The 19,302-nt window shown below is 39.4% G+C and overlaps 1 protein-coding gene and 1 long non-coding RNA gene across 10 annotated transcripts in view; one reads left to right on the plus strand and one right to left on the minus strand.

Annotated features, from left to right (window-relative positions):
• MGAT4A (alpha-1,3-mannosyl-glycoprotein 4-beta-N-acetylglucosaminyltransferase A) overlaps positions 1–18,846 on the plus strand; it is an 87,134-nt gene extending 68,288 nt beyond the window's left edge. For 4 of the 9 annotated variants that reach the window (XM_074354456.1, XM_074354455.1, XM_074354457.1 and 1 more), the window contains exons 9-15: positions 2,377–2,491; positions 3,594–3,724; positions 6,873–6,980; positions 7,100–7,293; positions 8,348–8,426; positions 9,766–9,832; positions 10,074–11,825. In XM_074354456.1, the coding sequence (XP_074210557.1) occupies positions 2,377–2,491; positions 3,594–3,724; positions 6,873–6,980; positions 7,100–7,293; positions 8,348–8,426; positions 9,766–9,832; positions 10,074–10,237 (858 nt within the window). In that variant the 3' untranslated portion in view covers positions 10,238–11,825. The other 5 variants (XM_074354459.1, XM_074354461.1, XM_074354460.1 and 2 more) reach the window with 3 other exon arrangements.
• Positions 8,622–10,785, minus strand: LOC123618053 (uncharacterized). Its single transcript, XR_006726403.2, has 3 exons — positions 10,751–10,785; positions 10,500–10,603; positions 8,622–9,388 (listed from the first exon to the last, which is right to left on the minus strand). It is a non-coding gene; the product is annotated as an uncharacterized LOC123618053 (long non-coding RNA).
• Positions 18,847–19,302: the final 456 nt, after the last annotated feature.

A 19,302-nucleotide genomic window follows, 5' to 3' on the forward strand; every position in this document is an offset into this window, starting at 1 on the left:
GAAAGCAATTTGTACATCTCGTTTTTTAGCCTCTCTTTATAAACTGGTGGTCACTAATGAGATATGTGTTAGATTTTTCAAAGACTGGCTCTTGCCATGATAAAACATTGATGTCAGTGAAGCACATGTGTTCACTAAAAGACCAGTACAGGAAGGTTCATGGCAGCTTTATTCGGAATAGCGACACTCGGAGCCAGCCCATATGTTCTTCAGCAGGTGACTGGTTAAACACACTGTGGTGCATCTGGTCCATGGAGTACTAAATAGTGAAAGACACGAACTATGGTACACAACATCTTGGATCTGAGTGGAATTATGCTCAGTTTAAAAAGCCAGTCTTTATGTAGCAGTCTTGACATGATGAGATTATGGAGATGAAGAACAGGTTGCCAGAGGCTAGGAAGAGGAGGAGGGGCGGGAGCTGGATGTGCTTACCACGGGCAGCAGGAAAATCCCTGTGATGGAACTGGTCCGTATCCTAATGCTAGGGGTAGTCCTGCAAATGTACACGTGATAAACGGCATGGAGCTGAATACAGAGAGACACACACACACACCTGAGTGCACGTAGAACTGGTGAAATCAGAATCAAACTGTATCAAGTCTGTGCTGGTAGGGACCCTGTGCTGTAGTTACGTTGGAGGTTGAATATTGAGGTTAACTGAGGGAAGGGTGTTTGGGATCTGTCTGTATTATTTTTTTACAGCTGCATGTGAATCTGCAAGTATCTTAAAACCTTCTTTAAAAAGTGAAGTTATTGATGAGATGTTAAGAGTGGAACAAAGCAATTTTTCTAGTTTAATATAAAAAATTTATACGTGGTAACCAAAATTAGTGTACTAAATTCTAAGTAGGCATTTGGTTATTCCATTACATTTCTATGTATTTAAATCAGTCCCCAACTTTTTTTTTTTAATCACTTATTGGTAAAACTTGGAATTGCCTGCTCTTGGGGGGTCATCTTTCACTGAGTGTCTACAGTATATGTCTGGGTTCGGGTGCCGACATCTCTTCTTTGGGAAAGCACGATTAGGGACTGGCATGGCTCTGTGCTAGGTCTGGTTTTCCCTCCAGCTTCCCCATAAGCTCTGAGGGCATAAAACGTTCTTTTCTGTTCACTGATGGATTCGTAGAGTTTAGTACTGTATCTGGAACATAATCAAAGCTTCATAAATACTTGGTGAGTCAGAATCATATCTTTCAAAATACTACTACTGTTTCTTCATGGTTAGGAAGAAAGCTTATTTAAGGACTTAAATACACGAAAACACTAAATACTAAAATAACTGAAAGTTACTTAGCAGATAACTAGAAATGATGTGAAGTTAAGAAAAGGAAAAGTTTTCTTAGGATATTAAAATCATCTAGTGACTTTAAAATTTGATGAAAGGAGGTTTGGGGAGGAAGTCTTTGCACACGCTCATGATCTCCAGTCTTTTGTCAACTCCCTGTTGATCTGATAAAAATTCCAGTAACACGTGGTGATGGCAGAGCAGTGGGGTTAACCAGGACTCTGGGTTGCTACGGCTTTTTAAAGTATTTTGCAGGTATCTTTTAAAATGTAAGAAGAAAACTTTTAGGAGCCTATCCTACGGAAATGAGTAGCACTGACATGAAGTATAAACATATTTATTGCATGCTTGTTTGCGTTGACAAAGAATGAGAAACAGCCTGGGTGTCAGCCTGTGAGTGGCTGGATGATTTATCCATTGATCCCAGGGAATGTGTCTATTAAAGAGAATGCTTTCAATAAATACTTATTAACCTGGAAAAACATTCACAATATGTTAAGAGAAGAAAGCCAGTTTCATAATATGATCCTTTTTTTAAATAAAAATGTAAAGGTGGATGGGAACCTTGAAATAGTTATAAGTCTATCTGTGCTATATGTCCATATAGAAGGTGTCACCTGGGTGCACACCCAGCTTTTAACATTGGCCACATCTGCTTGCAGGGTGGAGGGCAGAGAAGGAAAGCTGCTAGCTTTTCCTTTGCCTTGTTACATGTGTTATGTAAAAAGCAAATAAAAATAAAAATAAAAGTCCTAGAAAAATTCTTCTCCTTTGTAAAGAAAACAGGACAGTGTGAAATCACGTTGGGCATCATAAAAGATCCAAAAGGAGTGATGCAGGAAATGGCGTGGTTATCCCCACGGGAAGAGAGTGCTTTAGTTGACTTGCTATGTGCACCTGCCATTTTGTTTTCCTCCTTTTCTTTTAACAAAATTTATTTTTATATTTTCATCATTTTGGACCATTGTTTTCTTGATCTACATTATAAACGTATACTTCAGTTTTTCCATAATAAAGAATGTCCTTCTAGCTAAATCTTTCCTTCTCTTTCTGATGTACTAATATGATTATTCCACTTTCTCCAGCTTGAAGATGACATTATTGTCAAACAGAATTACTTTAACACCATAAAAAATTTTGCACTTCAACTTTCTTCTGAGGAATGGATGATACTAGAGTTCTCCCAGCTGGGCTTCATTGGTAAGAACGGTGTCAGATTCATCTGCTTTTCAGAAATAATTGTGACTCTTAGGATCTTAAACTATTTTTTTTTAACCTGAAAATTGTCTTTTCTTCCTCTGGAAATGGGTTGCTTTCAGGGAAATTCCACTTCGGTAAACATCTACGTTTAAAATGTTGAAAGTCAACCCAGAATAGTATTTGGAGACTCGTAAGGTTGTAGTATTTACTCTGGAGCCGTGCAGGGCCACCCTGCTGGCTTCTCATGTCACCCGGAGCCCACCACGGCCCTGGGGAGCACGTCTGACTCCTCCTCCTCCTCAGATACCTCCACTTCCTCTTTTCTTTGATAAGATAGGGTTCTTTTATAAAGAACGCCACACTAATGGTTTCCTAATAGAAGTTCCTGGTATTTGATGTAGTACATGACGTTCTCGTTTGGTGGTTAATTGGTTTTCATGCGTTGCTTTCATGGACTAGTCAGGATGCTTATTTTTAAAGTTTTCTTTTTTCATTAAAACTCCTAAATTATCCAACTAAAGAGAGTATGTTTAAAGTTGAAGGAAATTTACAGGTTTTAAAAAACACTCAGAGAATCATATTTCAGTTCCTATAGTGCTTTAATCCCATAAGTTGGAGAGGCTGGGGCTTTGACCTTGCTGATCATTTATCTCAAAACTTAATTTAAGAGATAAAAAATATCTTTACTTGGGAAGTTTTAGTGATGACAGAATTAGGAGTCCTTGTTTTTTGCATTTATTGATTTAGCAAATTTTTTTTTTCACTTCAACCTCTTAAATTCCTTTTATGGGAAGAATTTTAATAAGATTTGAAGGAAACGTCTCCAGCTTGCTGCTTGAATCCTCTGAGCTGGTAGTTATATGATAAATTTTGTAATAAAGTCAGGAGTTCAATAAAACTTCCGTTCCTACTCAGCTGACAACTAAGAATGTTTAGCTAAAGCAAATTTGCTTCTGATAAGACAGTTGGGGAGATTATTCATAATGATTTGTAGATGAAAGTACAAGCTTTAGTGTGTTTGTTGTATGGAGTTTACTCATTTTTAAGCCATTTTGATGCTTGGTTTCTGTATTACGTTTATTGACTGGGAATATCTTTCCAGGTAAAATGTTCCAGTCACCAGACCTCACGCTGATTGTGGAATTCATATTTATGTTCTATAAGGAGAAACCCATTGACTGGCTCTTGGACCATATTCTCTGGGTGAAAGTCTGCAACCCTGAGAAAGATGCAGTAAGTTAATTTCTTATGAGGGTGGAAGAGGCTTCTTTTATGTATTTAGTGAAAGTGGTGACTCTTCAGGAACCAGATTTTGTGAAGGAACAGTTAGGGAGGGAGCCGAAAGAAAACAGTGTTTCCATTTAACATTTCAAGGGCTTGACTTCTTCCTTCAGCTACAAAAAGTTCCTGTATTAGAGGGTCTTTTATTTTTTATTTTTTTAAGGTCGATTTTTTTCTTCTTCTATTTTTAAAAATCAGTTTCATTTGTTTTGTGTGTGTGTAAGGAGGAGCTAATTAGGTTTATTTGTTTTAATGGAAGTACTGGGGATTGAACCTGGGACCTTGTGCATGCTAAGCAGGTGCTCTGCCACTGAGCTATTCCCTCCCCTCTAGAGTTTTACCTTTCTAAATGTTGCTGATGAATGTTCATTGTGTCTTTAGGCTCTGGTGCGCCCTTGCTGTTGGCCATATCTGTCCTGTATGAGGAGGGCAGGGGGGTTCAGTTTTTTTCAGATGCTCTTGTCAGCTTTCTTTTTTCCCCCAAATACTTTGGGGACAATATCAGAGCCCAGCTCACCTGGATATAAGAAATAAAATGGAAGTAATATTTAGACTAAAAAACTGGCAAGTCAAAAAAGGACCTTTTTTTGTATTGTATTACTTGCATGAAACCAGTGTTCCTACTAAGATGCTGGCTTTGGGGTGTTGGTGTCAGGTAAGTAAGTAAATGATTATTTTTGCTCTGACTATTCAAATATTAGGTTATCTCCATAGAAATCTTATTGTAAAAAGTAACTAGTATGTTTTCCTTGTCCAATTTGGATTGTACCTCTGGGAAAAAATATTTTTTATTTATTGGGGGTAAGCATAAATAGAATATGAATGTACACATCCTTTGAAGTGAATAAGTCCATTTTGACATGTAATAACAAGGAAATCTTTATTGCAAGCATGTCATTATAGGGTTAACTTCACATTCATTCTCACAAATAAACATTTAATTTGACTTCATGACCTTATAGTTCCCTATAGGATAGTTTGATCACCCTACCTGCCAAATAGTTTTTAGGACACTATCTTCTGGTGTCATAAATTATTACTGTATTTTCTCTCTCTCTCTTTTTTAAAATAACCACTTTCTTAGAGCAAATCATGGAATATAGTTAAAAGGCAGAATATCTACTTTCCAACATTGGCTGAACATGTAAATTGATTCAATCAACTCATTTTTATGATGGAAGCCCTTACCTGTGTCTTATTCCTGATTTACAGGAATTTTTATTGTAGGACACAGAACAATGAAGTCATCTTTACACTCGCACAGCATACTCTCATTTAATTGGTCCTGTGCAGTTTTACAGTTAGATTCTATAATGAGTTTGTGAGGTGGAACTCTCTGAGAGTAAAAAATAAAATCACGAAAACCCATTCTTCCACTCTTCTTTCTACGGCCTGTAGTCCTTCAGTTGCTTCCACTGGGATGCCACCGCATACTTGCTGGCCTCCAGAATAACATCCCTTAGACAGTGGTCCATGAAGCCTTTCCAAGCATTCACACTTAGTTCACTTAGCATAATACCCTCTAGATCCATCCGTGTTGTTGCAAATGGAAAGATTTCATCTTTTATATGTCTGAGTAGTGTTCCGTTGTATGTCTGTATACACACCACCTCTTTATCCAGTCACCTGCTGATGGACACTTAGATTGGCTCCATATCTTGGCTGTTGTAAGTAATGTGATGAACAGAAGGGTGCATGTATCTTTTCTAATTAGTGTTTTTGTGTTCTTTGGATACATACCCAACAGTGGGATAGCTGGGTCACATGGTACTTCTGTTGTTAGTTTTTTGTGGAATCTCCATACCGTTTTCCATAGTGACTGCACCAGTTTACATTCCCACCAACAGTAACAAAGAAAAACGAACATGTAGATATAGAACAGAATGGTAGTGACCAGAGGGGAAGGGGCCGAGGTGGGGGTGGTGAAATGGGTGAAGGGGGGGTCAACTGTATGGAGATGAAACTGAATGGTTGGTGATGAGAACACTCTAGTGTATACAGAAGTAGAAATAGAATGTTGTGTATATGAAACTTACATAATGTTACAAACCAATGTCACATTTAAAAAAAGACATTCATTTATTCTTTCAAAGGTTTGTGGACCTGCTTTGACTCTTCAGGTCCAAATGCATCGCACATTGCCTGCGTGGTGGACTTGGTCTCAGGCCCTGCTGCTTCTGCCCACCCCGCCGTCTCCGCACTCTCCCTCCCTCCCTCCCCTTCCCTCTGCTTCCACATGAGCAGTTCTGTTTGTGTAAATAACATTTACTGCTTCACCTCTACCCTAGCATTAGCAATAATGCTAATGAAGTAAAATCTCTTGAGAAAAATTAGGCATTTTAACAGCCAGGAAATTATTGGAGGTCTCTCAAAGTGGAAATATCTTATAAATTTGTCTTTTTCAGTATGTTCTTGGCCCAAATCTTATAAAAAGTCATTGAAAATGGAAAGAGTTTGTAAGAGTGTGACCAGGTGGCCTTGGGTGTCCTGAAGCACTGAGCTAATTAATGCACACTGGGCCCCCCGCCAGCACTGTGGGTTCCCCATGCTGTGACCTGAAGTCTGGGCCACGGGGCACTCAGAGCTGAAACTTAGGTGTCCCTCGCCTGTGCTGGGATGGATTTGTCTGCCTTGATGTTGTTCACCGGCTTGTAGTGGTCAGCTTACTGCCTCACATTTTCACACTGCTTTTCTGCAACAAAATGCACCTTTTCTTATCTGCAGATTCTTCATTATATTATCCAGGTGAAGCTATTCTGTGTATTGGAACCAACCTCTAGTTTATAGTTTGTGCACTTTAATATCAAAAGGCAAATCTGTATTGACGTATTTTGAAAGGTGGTTGAAGTTAAATACTCAGCCCCTCCCTTAGATGTGCTTATTTTTAGTTCCCGCATCCTGTCTGTGTATCAAGTAGGTAGCAAATCTATTAAGGCCTCGGAGAAGACCCTAAAAAAGCATGCGACTTGGAATTATGAGATGAAGTTGGATTTTCTTTTCAATATTTATTCTTATAAAGGACTTTTCATTTTTCAGATGAGGACAAGATTTCACTTTAAAATGTAACACTAACTTTTTTTTTTTTTTTTTTAATGTTTAGAAACATTGTGACAGACAGAAAGCAAATCTGAGAATTCGCTTCAGACCTTCCCTTTTCCAGCATGTTGGTCTGCATTCTTCACTAACAGGAAAAATTCAGAAACTCACGGTTGGTGGTTTAGTTTTATTTTTCTCATGCACATACATACAACTTTTTATTTAGTGTACACTCATTGTTCTTCTTAAGTATAAATAAGCCACATGTTGTTAATATGTCTTTCCTCCTAGGATAAAGATTACATGAAGCCTTTGCTTCTTAAAATCCATGTAAACCCACCTGCAGAAGTATCGACTTCCTTGAAGGTCTACCAAGGACATACACTGGAGAAAACTTACATGGGGGAGGATTTCTTCTGGGCTATAACCCCGGTAGCTGGAGACTACATCCTGTTTAAATTTGACAAGCCAGTCAATGTGGAAAGGTTGGTCATGACTGAAATATATTTGCTCTTACAATTCAGACCTCTTACTCATAATGTGATTTATGGTGGAATTTTTCTGGTATGGTTAACGGATGTGAGGAGACAGCCTCAGATGTGAGATTATAGTATACATTTCCTACAACTCAGTAATAAAAGAGGTGTGTTGCTTTCAGATATAATATCAGCATTCAGCATGTTTGATAAATGCTATTAGTATTTTTAATACTTTTATGTAGAACTCTCCCTCGAAATCTGAAATCAGTTTTCATATCCTTATGCTAGGCTATCCTTAAAATTTGACTGAGAGCTAGTTGGTGACCCTGCAATTTGGTTGAAATGATAAATTTGACAGACTATCACTATTCCTAGTCAGTGGGTTTGTAGGTGCTGGATTACTTTTAGTACAATATGGAGGAATTCACAACCCCTATAGGTTTTTCAGCATGTATGTTCACTTAACAAACATTGGGACTTTTTCTCCCTGTTTTTTGCTTAATCGTCATGATTCCTTCAATCTTTGCTCAGTCATGGGTGTGTTCCCCCGACTGTGGCATGCTTAAATGTAATCCCCAGAACAGAATAGAGTTCCCTAGCCTGCAGCATATGATGTTATGTGTTCTGATGAAAGCCATTTGGTCTTTAGAATCTGCCAAAAAATCACTTGGAATAATTCTATTTTAGGTGGTCGAAAACAATGCATAGCTAAATGTGATGCTGTTAATTTTCTTCTGTTACGCTGACGTGATTCTGAAGAGGAATTTAAGTGTGATTCTTTTAAGCAATGGAAGGATCACTGGGAAAACATACTAAAATACTTCAGAGTAGTATTTTGCACTTATATGAGTATCTAATATTGGTTTTGTTATTTATAATGTTCATTTGCATCCTACATAGTGATACTCCGCACCGTGAGGTATTGTCTGCCACACTTAAAAACGCCATCAGTCACCGCCGGCTCTAGCGTTGTCCACGCTACTCTGAGGTAGGGCCGCCTTCTTGAATCTTTGTCAGCTATAGTCTGACTCATATTTTATTTCTGTGTTTGTATTTTCAGTTATTTGTTCCATAGTGGCAACCAGGAACATCCAGGAGATATTCTGCTCAACACAACTGTAGAAGTTTTGCCTTTTAAGGTACGACTATTTTTTCCTCTTAATTTTCCTTAAGAACTAGTATTAATAGACCTGATGTGAGGCTATTCTTGTTTATGAAGGAAAATTCTCATGACTGCAGGGCCTGGGTGGTGAGTAATACTAACTTTTTTAGGAAATGTGGGACACCTAATATATTGTCTCCTTTGCCTTATTCATAGAAAGAGCCTTCATTTTGTTTCCTGTTGGAAAATAACTTGGAAGTTTGTTCTGGGAAAATAAATGAATCATTATTTCAGTATTTACCTGTTGTTTGTATTTTTTTTAACTTTTTTTATTGACTTATAGTCATTTTACAATGTTGTGTCAAATTCCAGTGTAGAGCACAATTTTTCAGTTATACATGAACATACACATATTCATTGTCACATTTTTTTTCACTGTCACATTTTTTACCACAAGATCTTGTATATATTTCCCTGTGCTATACACTATAATCTTGTTTCTCTATTCTACATTTTGAAATCCCAGTCTGCCCCTTCCCACCTCCCGCCCCCTTGGCAACCACAAGTTTGTATTCTATGTCTATGAGTCTGTTTCTGTTTTGTATTTATGTTTTATTTTGTTTTTGTTTTTGTTTTTAGATTCCACATATGAGCAATCTCATATGATATTTTTCTTTCTCTTTCTGGCTTACTTCACTTAGAATGACATTCTCCAGGAACATCCATGTTGCTGCAAATGGCGTTGTGTTGTCAGTTTTTATGGCTGAATAGTATTCCATTGTATAAATATACCACATCTTCTTTATTCACTCATCTGCTGATGGACATTTAGGCTGTTTCCTGTCTTGGCTATTGTAAATAGTGCTGCAATGAACATTGGGGTGCAGGTGTCATTTTGAAGTAGGGTTCCTTCTGGATATATGCCCAGGAGTGGGATTCCTGGGTCATATGACCTGTTGTTTGTATTTTGAGTCCCAAAATACCATGTAGTTTTCATGCCTGTTAAATGATACACAAAGTTAATTTATCAGCCTCTAAGGAATGCTTAGATTTCTTTCAAGTTAACATACAGTTCTTTACTTCTGTATGGTCTTCATAGAAAACAGTATTGTATTAAATTGCTTTAAGTTGGAAATTAATTAAAATGTATAATTTCGAATCACCAATACATTCTATACAGATTCAGATGATGGTTTAGAAAAGGAGCACTTTATATATTGATGAGCGTTTGAAGATTCAGGACTGGGATGGTGTGTTCTCGTTTCAGAGATAGCTGTGCCACAGATGTCACTTTTATATTTATTAAGATATATTCATAACTTAGGTTTGTTTTAAATAGAAGTCATTATTTATAAAATGTTTTTCTTCTGTTTTAGAGTGAAGGTTTGGAAATAAGCAAAGAAACCAAAGACAAACGATTAGAAGATGGTTATTTCAGAATAGGTAATACCTCCTTTAAACTAGTAAAATGTCCTTTACTTTTCTGGACTTAGTCCTAAAGTAATGTTCAGTTCTTTTCAGACGTGGAAAAGCCTTAGGATTATAAATACCAGTGTAATCTTTTATTTGTTCCTGTGTTTTACATACTTTTATTATCCTGACCCAACTAGGATTTCAGATCAAAGGTTCATTCACTGGTTCCTCTTTCTCTCTCCACCTGCCGTTCCACTGTTGTCCCTGGTAGATGACCTGCCTTGCTCTGCCTCCTGCAGCCCCTCGGTGGATGTCCTTAGTGAGCCACTCTCATGGTGTCAGCAGCGTCACGAGCCTCCCTCCCAAGACCTGTTCGGAGATGCCCACGGCCATGGCCCCCTGGAGGCTGTCACCATCCACCCTAAGCGTCTGTAACACAGACATTTATTGATCAGCATGGTTTTCGCTGTCACTCTCTGTCTAGCTGCCTAAATCTAACCTTGGGAGACACCGTGAACCCCCCGTGCCCGCTTGACTGTCCATTAGCATAAAATATGTCCATTTGTGTCTGAATGTGCAGTCACCCTAGTGCAATGGTGCTACAGACCCTCTGCCTGTTCCCTAGCCCACCCGCAGAGCTGGCGCCTCCACGACCTGGGTGGAACCCTCAGTGACCTTCCATGATCAGACTCCTTACCGTCTCATTACTTCCTCTTATCCTGTATTTCTCCAGTCCCAAGGCGTCTTCCTTTAAGTCCCCGTGTCTTTCTGTGCAGCTGCGTCTCTGGCCGTTTTCCCTGCCTGAAATGATGAATTGATACTTCTCCTGAAGAACACTTTCTCATCTTTTATTAACCAGCTTAGTTGCCTCCTCTGTTCTCCTTAGCACTCTGTGTGCACCTTTGCTGTGTAATTGCGTTGTTTCATAGCTCGGGTCCGTGTGCTTACCTTGGAAAGGGGGCGGGCTGAGCTCAGGCGTCTCCTGCAGTAAACATAGGGATTGTCACTTGATAGACATCAGTGCAGTGAATGATTATATATTTCCTTTCACATAAAACAAACTGACACTTTTCTTAGTGGTAGGCAAAAGAGACTCTCGGTGCATTAATATTGTAGGTGTACAGGACAGAGACATTCTTACAACTGTCGCTGTAACTCATATTTGGTGAGTGTCATTCAGGTTTTGCTGCAAGGCTTGTGCAGTAACCCTGACTAATTTCTGTGCAGTTTTAGTGTATAGATGAGTTTAATTATTTTCATATTCAGGTTATATCTCAGCCCACTCTAAAAATGTAGATAAAATTAGCCAAGTATACAAGACATTTGTTAACTCTATTACCTGTTAGTTACTTAATTTCTGAGAATGTTGCGTTCTAGGTTATGAAAGTAGCATGGGAAATAGAGACATTTATATGATTAAATATCTCAGAAGTAATTTGAAGATAATGACCATCTAAAACGTCAACTCATACACACTTAGAACCAGTAGAGAACTGATGGATGATTGGCACTGCGACCTGATGTAACGGAACTGTGCATCAGAATCAAAAGCAACTGATTTTTTTCAACTGCATAGAAAAAATTCTGCCTCCTTAAGAAGTATGCTTTAGTGCAGTGGTGTGTGAGGGGCTTCATGGACCTTCTCCCTGGTGAAAACAAACATCGCTGGTGAAATTATTATTTCTTTTTTAATACAACAAAGGGAGAAACATTTACTCTTAAAGTCTGAATCTCAGTAACAGCATTAAGAGTCTGTGTCATTGGAGCCCTGGCCCGCTCCATCACCCACACCGGCCAAGCTCAGAGAGAGGGAAGCCCTGCTCTGCAGGTCCAGCCAAGAACACTGCCTGCCTCTCCCGCAGCCCCCACTGCCACCCCAGGGCTGCGGTATCTCACCCCGAAGGGTAGGCCACCAGCATCTGCCACCCCCCCCCCGCCCCCGCCAGCTCCCTGTTGCAGAAGCTCTGTCCCAGCAGCTTCGAGATCTGAGGCTCCCTTCCTCCACCTAACCTCCATTCATCTCACTTTTTTCTTTTTCTGTGTACAGGTACCTGCGTGATATCCTCAAGTGCCCTCTTGACCCACAAAACCCGAACTATTTACTATCTGCCCTTTTTAGGAAAAGTTTGCCAATCCCTGGCTTAGAGAAATGTGGCTGAGAGCAAAGCATTTTCCTGTCACTTTTTCAACAGCGTTTTTGTTTTGTTCTCTTGCTGTTTCATCACAGCAAGAGAAACTGAGTACAGAACATGTTATCTTTTATAGAAGTTCTTGCTCCTTGTCCTTACAGGAGAGCTTTTTCAGCTTATCATTTGTGGTGTTTTATATTGGGACTGCCTCGAGAAGGTTATCACTTCTTAATTCTAGATCTAGATCTGACCTTGGAAAGAATACACATAGACTGAGCCCCAGTACAAGGCCAGCCATTGTATGTGTATCTAGTTAAAGCACTGAAATTTGTTACTGTTGACTTAACCCTCAAAGTGGTCAGACTGAGTGATGGTACAGGGTATGTTGTGTAAGGTTAATAAGTCACCTTTTGCTAAAAACTTGTCTGTTGGTTGATGTACGAACAAATGTATTTGTTTTAATTTGCAGTAAGAAAATGCATAGCTCTGCCTTTTTAAAGATGTTGCTTCTAATGTTTTGAAGCGTGCACTACTTCATGAAAAATTTAAAAGTTGAATAAAAGTAGAAAGAAGGAAAAAAATTCACCCATGCTTTGTCTAAAAACACCCACCAGAAATATTTCAGTGTCTTTAAGTCAGTGTAATTTCAATGTAAGTCAGTGACATTTCCTGTGTGCTTGTTTCAGTCTACTCAGTGAGTGTTGGTTTTTATTTTGAAGGGAAATTTGAGAATGGTGTTGCAGAAGGAATGGTAGATCCCAACCTAAATCCCATTTCAGCCTTCCGACTTTCAGTTATTCAGAATTCTGCTGTTTGGGCCATTCTTAATGAGGTAAGATAAGATATTAAATCAGTGAAACAGCTTAAATTCTACATTTTTTTTTTACAACATTTGGATTTCGTAATTAAGACCTCTTTGGAATTGAAAATTGTCATATCACACTTTTCACTCTCTTGTATTTCAGATTCATATTAAAAAAGTCACAAACTGACCATCTCCTAAGAAACCAACACATTTTTTTCCTGTGAATTTGTTAAAGACAGCTGAGCATGTCCTTTTTTTTTTTTTTTTTAAACTTGAATTCTACCTCTTGTGAAATCTACTGTAGATAAGATGATTGTCATTTCCACTCGGAAAGTGAATCTCCCTTGGATAATTGTATTCATTCGAACCTAAGCTGTCCTCCAATTTTAACTTGACTCAAACATTGTACAGTTATGACAGCCTGTTAATATGACTTGTACTATTTTGGTATTATACTAATACATAAGAGTTGTACATATTGTTACATTCCTTAAATTTGAGAAAAATTAATGTTAAATACATTTTATGAAGGGGGTACTTTTGAAGTTCATTTATTTTACTATTATAGACCCTCTTTTATAGATGATCAGGGATTATACATGTATATATAAATATTATAAATATACATAAAATGTTATGGAGTTAACTTATTAGAAACATTTAAGAAGTACATATTTTTGTGCAGTAAATTTTTGAACCAATACTTTTTTTGAAAACCAATTACCTTGCTTTTTTAAGTTCTTTCTATATTTTTCTTTGAAAATGCAAACATTACAAATCAATGCCATTTCTCAAATGCACTGCCATTTAAGAGTGATTCTAGATTGATTTCCTAACTGAAGTACTTTTATAATCAATGATTCTGAACAAACTGTTTTCAAAGGCATTTGTCATTCCTTAAAGCCAAGATTTTAAAGACCAATGTCCTTCTTGAGGTTTATTTTACTATACTGTGTACAGTGTACAGCCACCAAAAAATCAGTCTGATAAATTTTAACGTGCAGGGTGATGCATTCAACCCAAATTATCATAGACTGAAGTCATTACATTTCCATTGATATACAGAATGACAGACTCTTCTTTCTGTTTTAATCATTGTCTTTAATCCATGAATTAGATATATTTTTCTCTTTTGTTGCCACTTTTATATCTGCGCTCATTCTACGAGTTCTGACGAAATGTTTTCTAAGAAATGCTATTGTATGAGTCGTCATTGGTTTAATTTTAAAGAGACACAAAATTGTAATATTGGTTTTTGGTGAAAGGTGTTATAATAGTTACATGTTTTTGCAAAGTAATTTATTCTATTGCATTATGAACTTATAAGTAAATTCACATCTGAAGAGTGCTTATTACTCTTAAACGTGCAATTCCAAATGATATCACTACTATAATCAGCCTTAGCAAATTTTTTTTCTTTTCAAAAGTATTTTACTTTTACAAAATTACGAATTACCAACATCAGTTCCCAGCCAGTCTGGTGTCCGCAGGTGGGTTGCAGGTGGGTTACAGGTGTGCAAAGATTGAATCCCCAGAGCTTTCAGAGGAGCCAGTGGTCGAGGCCTTGGGCAGCTGGAGGTTCCTGCTGGTTGCCTGTAGCCTGGGGGTTGTCACCTGGTTACCCAGTAGGCTGAACAGATAGCTTCCAAACAGCCTTGTTTTCTTTGCAGTGCTATGCAGCGGAAAAGGTTGGGAAACACTGATGAAGTACAAGTATTTCCATCACTCCTTATTTGAATAGTTCTTAGTTACTTTTCTTGATTAAAAAGTTACATATTGCCAATAATGATTTTTATGGCAAAGTCCGGCTAAAATCTTTATTGGGATTTTGAAATTTACTTTTTAAACATTTTTTAATTTACATCTTATTTTCTTCTCAAATCTCCTTGGCCCAGTGACTAACAAGCAGATTTCACTTGAAAAGCATAACCTTTCATTATGAAGTTTTCGGCACCAGCTTACCGTGATAGATTACTGCTCTAACAGTTACATATCAGGAGGTAAAAATCTGGAGGTGGGTTTAGAAATCCCCTTGTTTCCCTGCTCCCCCAGGTGGCCAGGTCTGATCTGAGGAGGAAAGGCCATGTGCAGAGACTCTCGGGAGGGGACACTTGCGGTGACTTTACTCATTAGGTTACATCAGTACGACTCCCTGCCACTGGTCTGGGCATCACGGTCTTTGGACTGAGCTAGATCTTGCCAGCTTTTTCCTGTTTGCATGCTCAGTCTCCCCTTCCAGGCTGAGCTCATCCCTCCTGTTCCTGAGAATACGTTCAGCCAGATCTTATCCATCTTTCAAGGACTCTCCTGCGGCCTCCTTCCTCCCTGGGAATCTGTTCCCAGTGCCTAGACGAGCCTAGACTAGTGCCTGACCTGTGGCAGGTGCCCAGGCAGCGTCGGGCTGAGGGGCTACCTGTTCCAACCATACTCCTCTTTCTTTTTCTTAACCCTCTTTACCTCCTGTCCTTGCCACACACTCAGCTGTCTAGTTTTTGATCCTGGGGAGTGTGTGTGCACAGACGTGTGCTCACTCTGGCCAAACGTCGAGCTCCTGCGGGCAGGCCTGTGCCTCCTCCTCCCTGTCTGCCCTCTGCTGCACAGGTGCTCCCGGGGCCTTGTGTTAGTTGTGCTCGCCTTCCCCCCAGTTTTCACGAGGCAAGTGGAAGTGGCCACGCTTTCCTCAAGCAAGCAGTTATAGTGGCTGCCCTGGAGAGTCATGCTGGGACAGGAGATGAGGGAGCCTGGAAATGAAAGTAAATACTTGACCTTGAGTGGACACTGAACCACTTTTACCCGAAGAGTGAGTGGGAAGAAGTGTCACGTGGTGGGACTAATTTTATCTTTATATATACATGGCATGATGTCTCTGGAGCTGCCCTGTCCTACACAGTAGCCACTAGACACATGGTGGCCACTTCAATGTCAGTTAATAAAATAAAACACTCAGCTCCTCAGTCACACCAGCTCCACGTGGCTAGTGCCCACTGGACTGGACAGCACAGATACAGGACGTCTCCATCATCACAGATTCTGTTGGACCACACTGTGTCAAGAGTGTTAATGTGAACATTTGAGAAACCAGAATAATGAATTCTGATTATGAAGTTAAAAGCAGACATGCAGAATATATCATAATGCAGATGATGATGAGTATTTTGGGTGAGAAGAGAAGGTTGTGGACCTGTTTCTAGGATTGTTAAGATCCAGTTTCTAAGTTCTTTGGTATAAGTCTCACGCATTCTTCACGGCATCCCCCGTCCCCTGCGAGGTAGTCAGAAAAGAGCAACCGCTTGAGGTTGGGGTTCCAAAGCTGGTGTGATTGACAAACTTTGGAAAAGGGGAATGCAAATAGATTACATAGCATGCAGGCTCTGGACATGGATGTGTATGCTGATTCAACCATCGGAGATGTCTTTGAGCAAAGGCATAGCTTTTCAAATCAGTCATTGCATCGGCAAATAATTAGAAGGTGTTATTTTAAAAACATGAGCAACACTCTGAAGGCTTTTTTAAAATCTGTCATAATAATGAAAAAAGTTGTCTCCCAACAATGCTGTCCTCAAAAACAAGTGTAGGTGTATGGAGACGGCACGTTTGGAGAGACCGCTCTAATTGATAGCACTGTATATTTGTAGCAGCCAGAATTCTACCAGTGACCCCCCTTCCCCCTTGGTGAGTTGAACCTGTGACAGTGTGACCCATAATAATGTTATGTTACATAGCAAATGGGAGATTATCTGGGGACAGCTAATCTAATCATGGGAACCCTTTAAAAGCAGCGAGTTTTCTCAGGCTGTTAACAGAAGTCAGAGATTCAAAGCAGAAGGACTTAAGGCACCATTGCTAGTTTAAGATGGGGGGCATTTCCAGAAGAAATGCAGATGGTCTTAAGGAGCTGTGAGGTCCCAGCTGACAGCCAAGCGAATGGAAACTGCAGTCCTGCAGCCACAGGAACTGAGTTCAGCCAACAACCTGAAAGACTTTGCAGACTCTCCTCCAGCCGCGAAAAGCCCCGCCCCGCCGGCACGTTGGTTCCAGCCTTGCTAGACTTCAGGGAGCTCAGTCCCGCCTGCCTGGACTTCTGGCCTACAGAGCTGAGAGATAATAAATGGGTGTTGTTTTAAGCTTTTAAATTTGCAGTGATTTTATGCAGCAATAGAAAATGACAATATTTCAAAGAGCTGAGGAGGGAAAGTCTTCCTGCTTGGTTCCCTCTGGTATGCAGGGTATTTCTTGATAAACACATGAATGAAGTCTTACACTAGCAGATCATACACCTCATCTGGGATTCTCTGCCAGAGACCTGAATTAATCCTCAGTGGAAGGTTGTTGGCAAAAACTTGCAGCATCTTGGTAGCTTTTCATAAAGAAGCTGCTAGCATGAGATTGCAGGAGTAGCATCCAGCATGTCAGGAGTCTTTCTTCCTGGAATTGGTGTCACTTTATGCTGATTTAGGCTGATCTGAGCCTATCAGTGTATTATTTAAGAATGAACAATGGTACTTTGAATATTAAATTAAATTTGTCTTTATGTAGAGATCAGATAATCTACTCTGTATTGAAGAACTTCATTTTTTTAAAAAACCAAAGTTATTTATTCTACTGTCTAAGCACAGATCAAATCCTATACATGCTAGCCAAATACTTCTCTGCTTCCAAAATACATTCCAAAATACTCTGCTTCCAAGCCGTTAATTGCTAATGAAGTTTTATTTTGCTTTGTCCATTAATTTTTGAGTTTCTTTTTACTGTATTGCCATAGGCTTGAGGTAAGAAAAGCTGAGCTAGAAGAAAATGAGAGACTAAGATTTGCAAAAGGTTGGAAATTTGAGTCATAATATCTGAGCGTTCTAAAGGAGCTTAGACATCTGATCTCTTTCCGTTAAAGAAAAGGCAACTTCTCTAAGCTATGCAGCAGTGTTTATAGTGTGCTGCATTTAGTTTGATAGTTGTAAAATTTTAGTAATTAATCTTAACAGATACATGCCATGATAACTCACATGCTTACTTTATTTTTTTTAATGCATGTGAACGTACAGTGCTGAAAAGACCACCTCCACAGTATTACTAAAAAGAAACAAAAGGATTTGTTATATATACACATACATACACACCGATACCATCAATACCTATACAGAAACTCGTCTTACCTGAAACACGCACTCCTCCTGTTTGGGCGCTAGCTAGGGCATTTCCAAAGGGACAAACCAGGAAGAGCTGGTGCTCTAGAGTGCGTGGAAGTGGAGGATTTAGTTGCTATTCAAAAAAGTAAACTGGTGAATGGGGAACACTTGGTGCGGAAAAACATTAGGAACCGTGGTGCTAAAATTGTTCTGAAATAAGGACTGTCTGTTGTGGGGAACATTCAATACTCTTGGGCACCAGGGAGGCTGTTTAAGGGGTCACTTGGCCCCCAGGGGTTCATGTATTGGTAATTAGCCGACCACCCTGGAATCAAAGGTTTGGAACTTTAGTTCAATCAGCATTCCATTATTTGAAATGCTCTCAGTGTTTGCTGGAATTGGGTGGAAATACCTTTGGACGTATTCTCTGAGCCTTAAAAATGGCCGTGTCGACAGCACCGTAAGACGCACTGCCAGCCAACTTGATACCTTCCATTTCAGTGTGGACAGTCATGTTTTCCAAGAAAGGTTCAGAAATCAGCTGATTGAACGTTAACAACTGTTTCATTTATGGAGTGAAATACTGAAGCGTTTCTCCTTGAGAACACTTTGGAAAGGTGGCTTTCGCCACTGGGGACGTTTCTGGAAGCGGCTCATGGAGACGCTGCCGGACGAGCTGCTCTGCCAGTCTGTGCCAGGTGTCTTCTTCCCCTTAAATGTACCGTCTGTACTTTCCTCACAGCGTCTTCATTGGCTGAATGGGTAATGCCTGTAGTAATACTTTAGGTACCGGTTGGATTTTTAAAGGCAGATTATTTATTTTCAAATTTGCTGCTATAATTGAAAACCTGATAACTGGTCCCGCTGACTGTGCCTTTCATCACCGTTTCTCTGTGCCACGACGGTCCGTGTGTATTTGAAGTAAAGACGTTTAAAAAGCCATGTTGAATTCAAGACTCCTTCTAATAAAGATGGGTGAGAATTGCATGAGTACCAAGGTTTTTTTATTGTTAATTTTAACACATATAATAATAGCTTACTGGAACTGTTTTAAGTTAGGAAACATGAGTGACTTTTATATGTGGTTTTGGGGAAAGTCTTTACAGAAAGAACAAAAGCCTTGGTGTTAAGACCACGATTATCAGTGCGATGCATAGTTCACTCATGTCTTGTGTGTGTGCCATGGGCTTCATCAACCTAACGTATTTTGTTTGTCGATTTTATGGGTTTTGTTTTGCACAGACAATGCTGTTAATGGTATTTAGGGCCTGCAGTACAGTGATTCTTCCTATTTGAGTTACAAGTTAAGGAGGCTTTTGAAGGTTAGACTAGGATCCTGTGGCTTATGTAAAAGTTTAACATTAGAAACAGGGGTGGACTCTGTACCTTGTCAGTAACAGTGGGGAAGGGGAGGAGGGACAGCTTGTGATGATCAGGTTCTCA

Source organism: Camelus bactrianus, chromosome 28 (genome assembly GCF_048773025.1).
Source record: "Camelus bactrianus isolate YW-2024 breed Bactrian camel chromosome 28, ASM4877302v1, whole genome shotgun sequence".
NCBI classification, from domain to species: Eukaryota; Metazoa; Chordata; class Mammalia; order Artiodactyla; family Camelidae; genus Camelus; species Camelus bactrianus.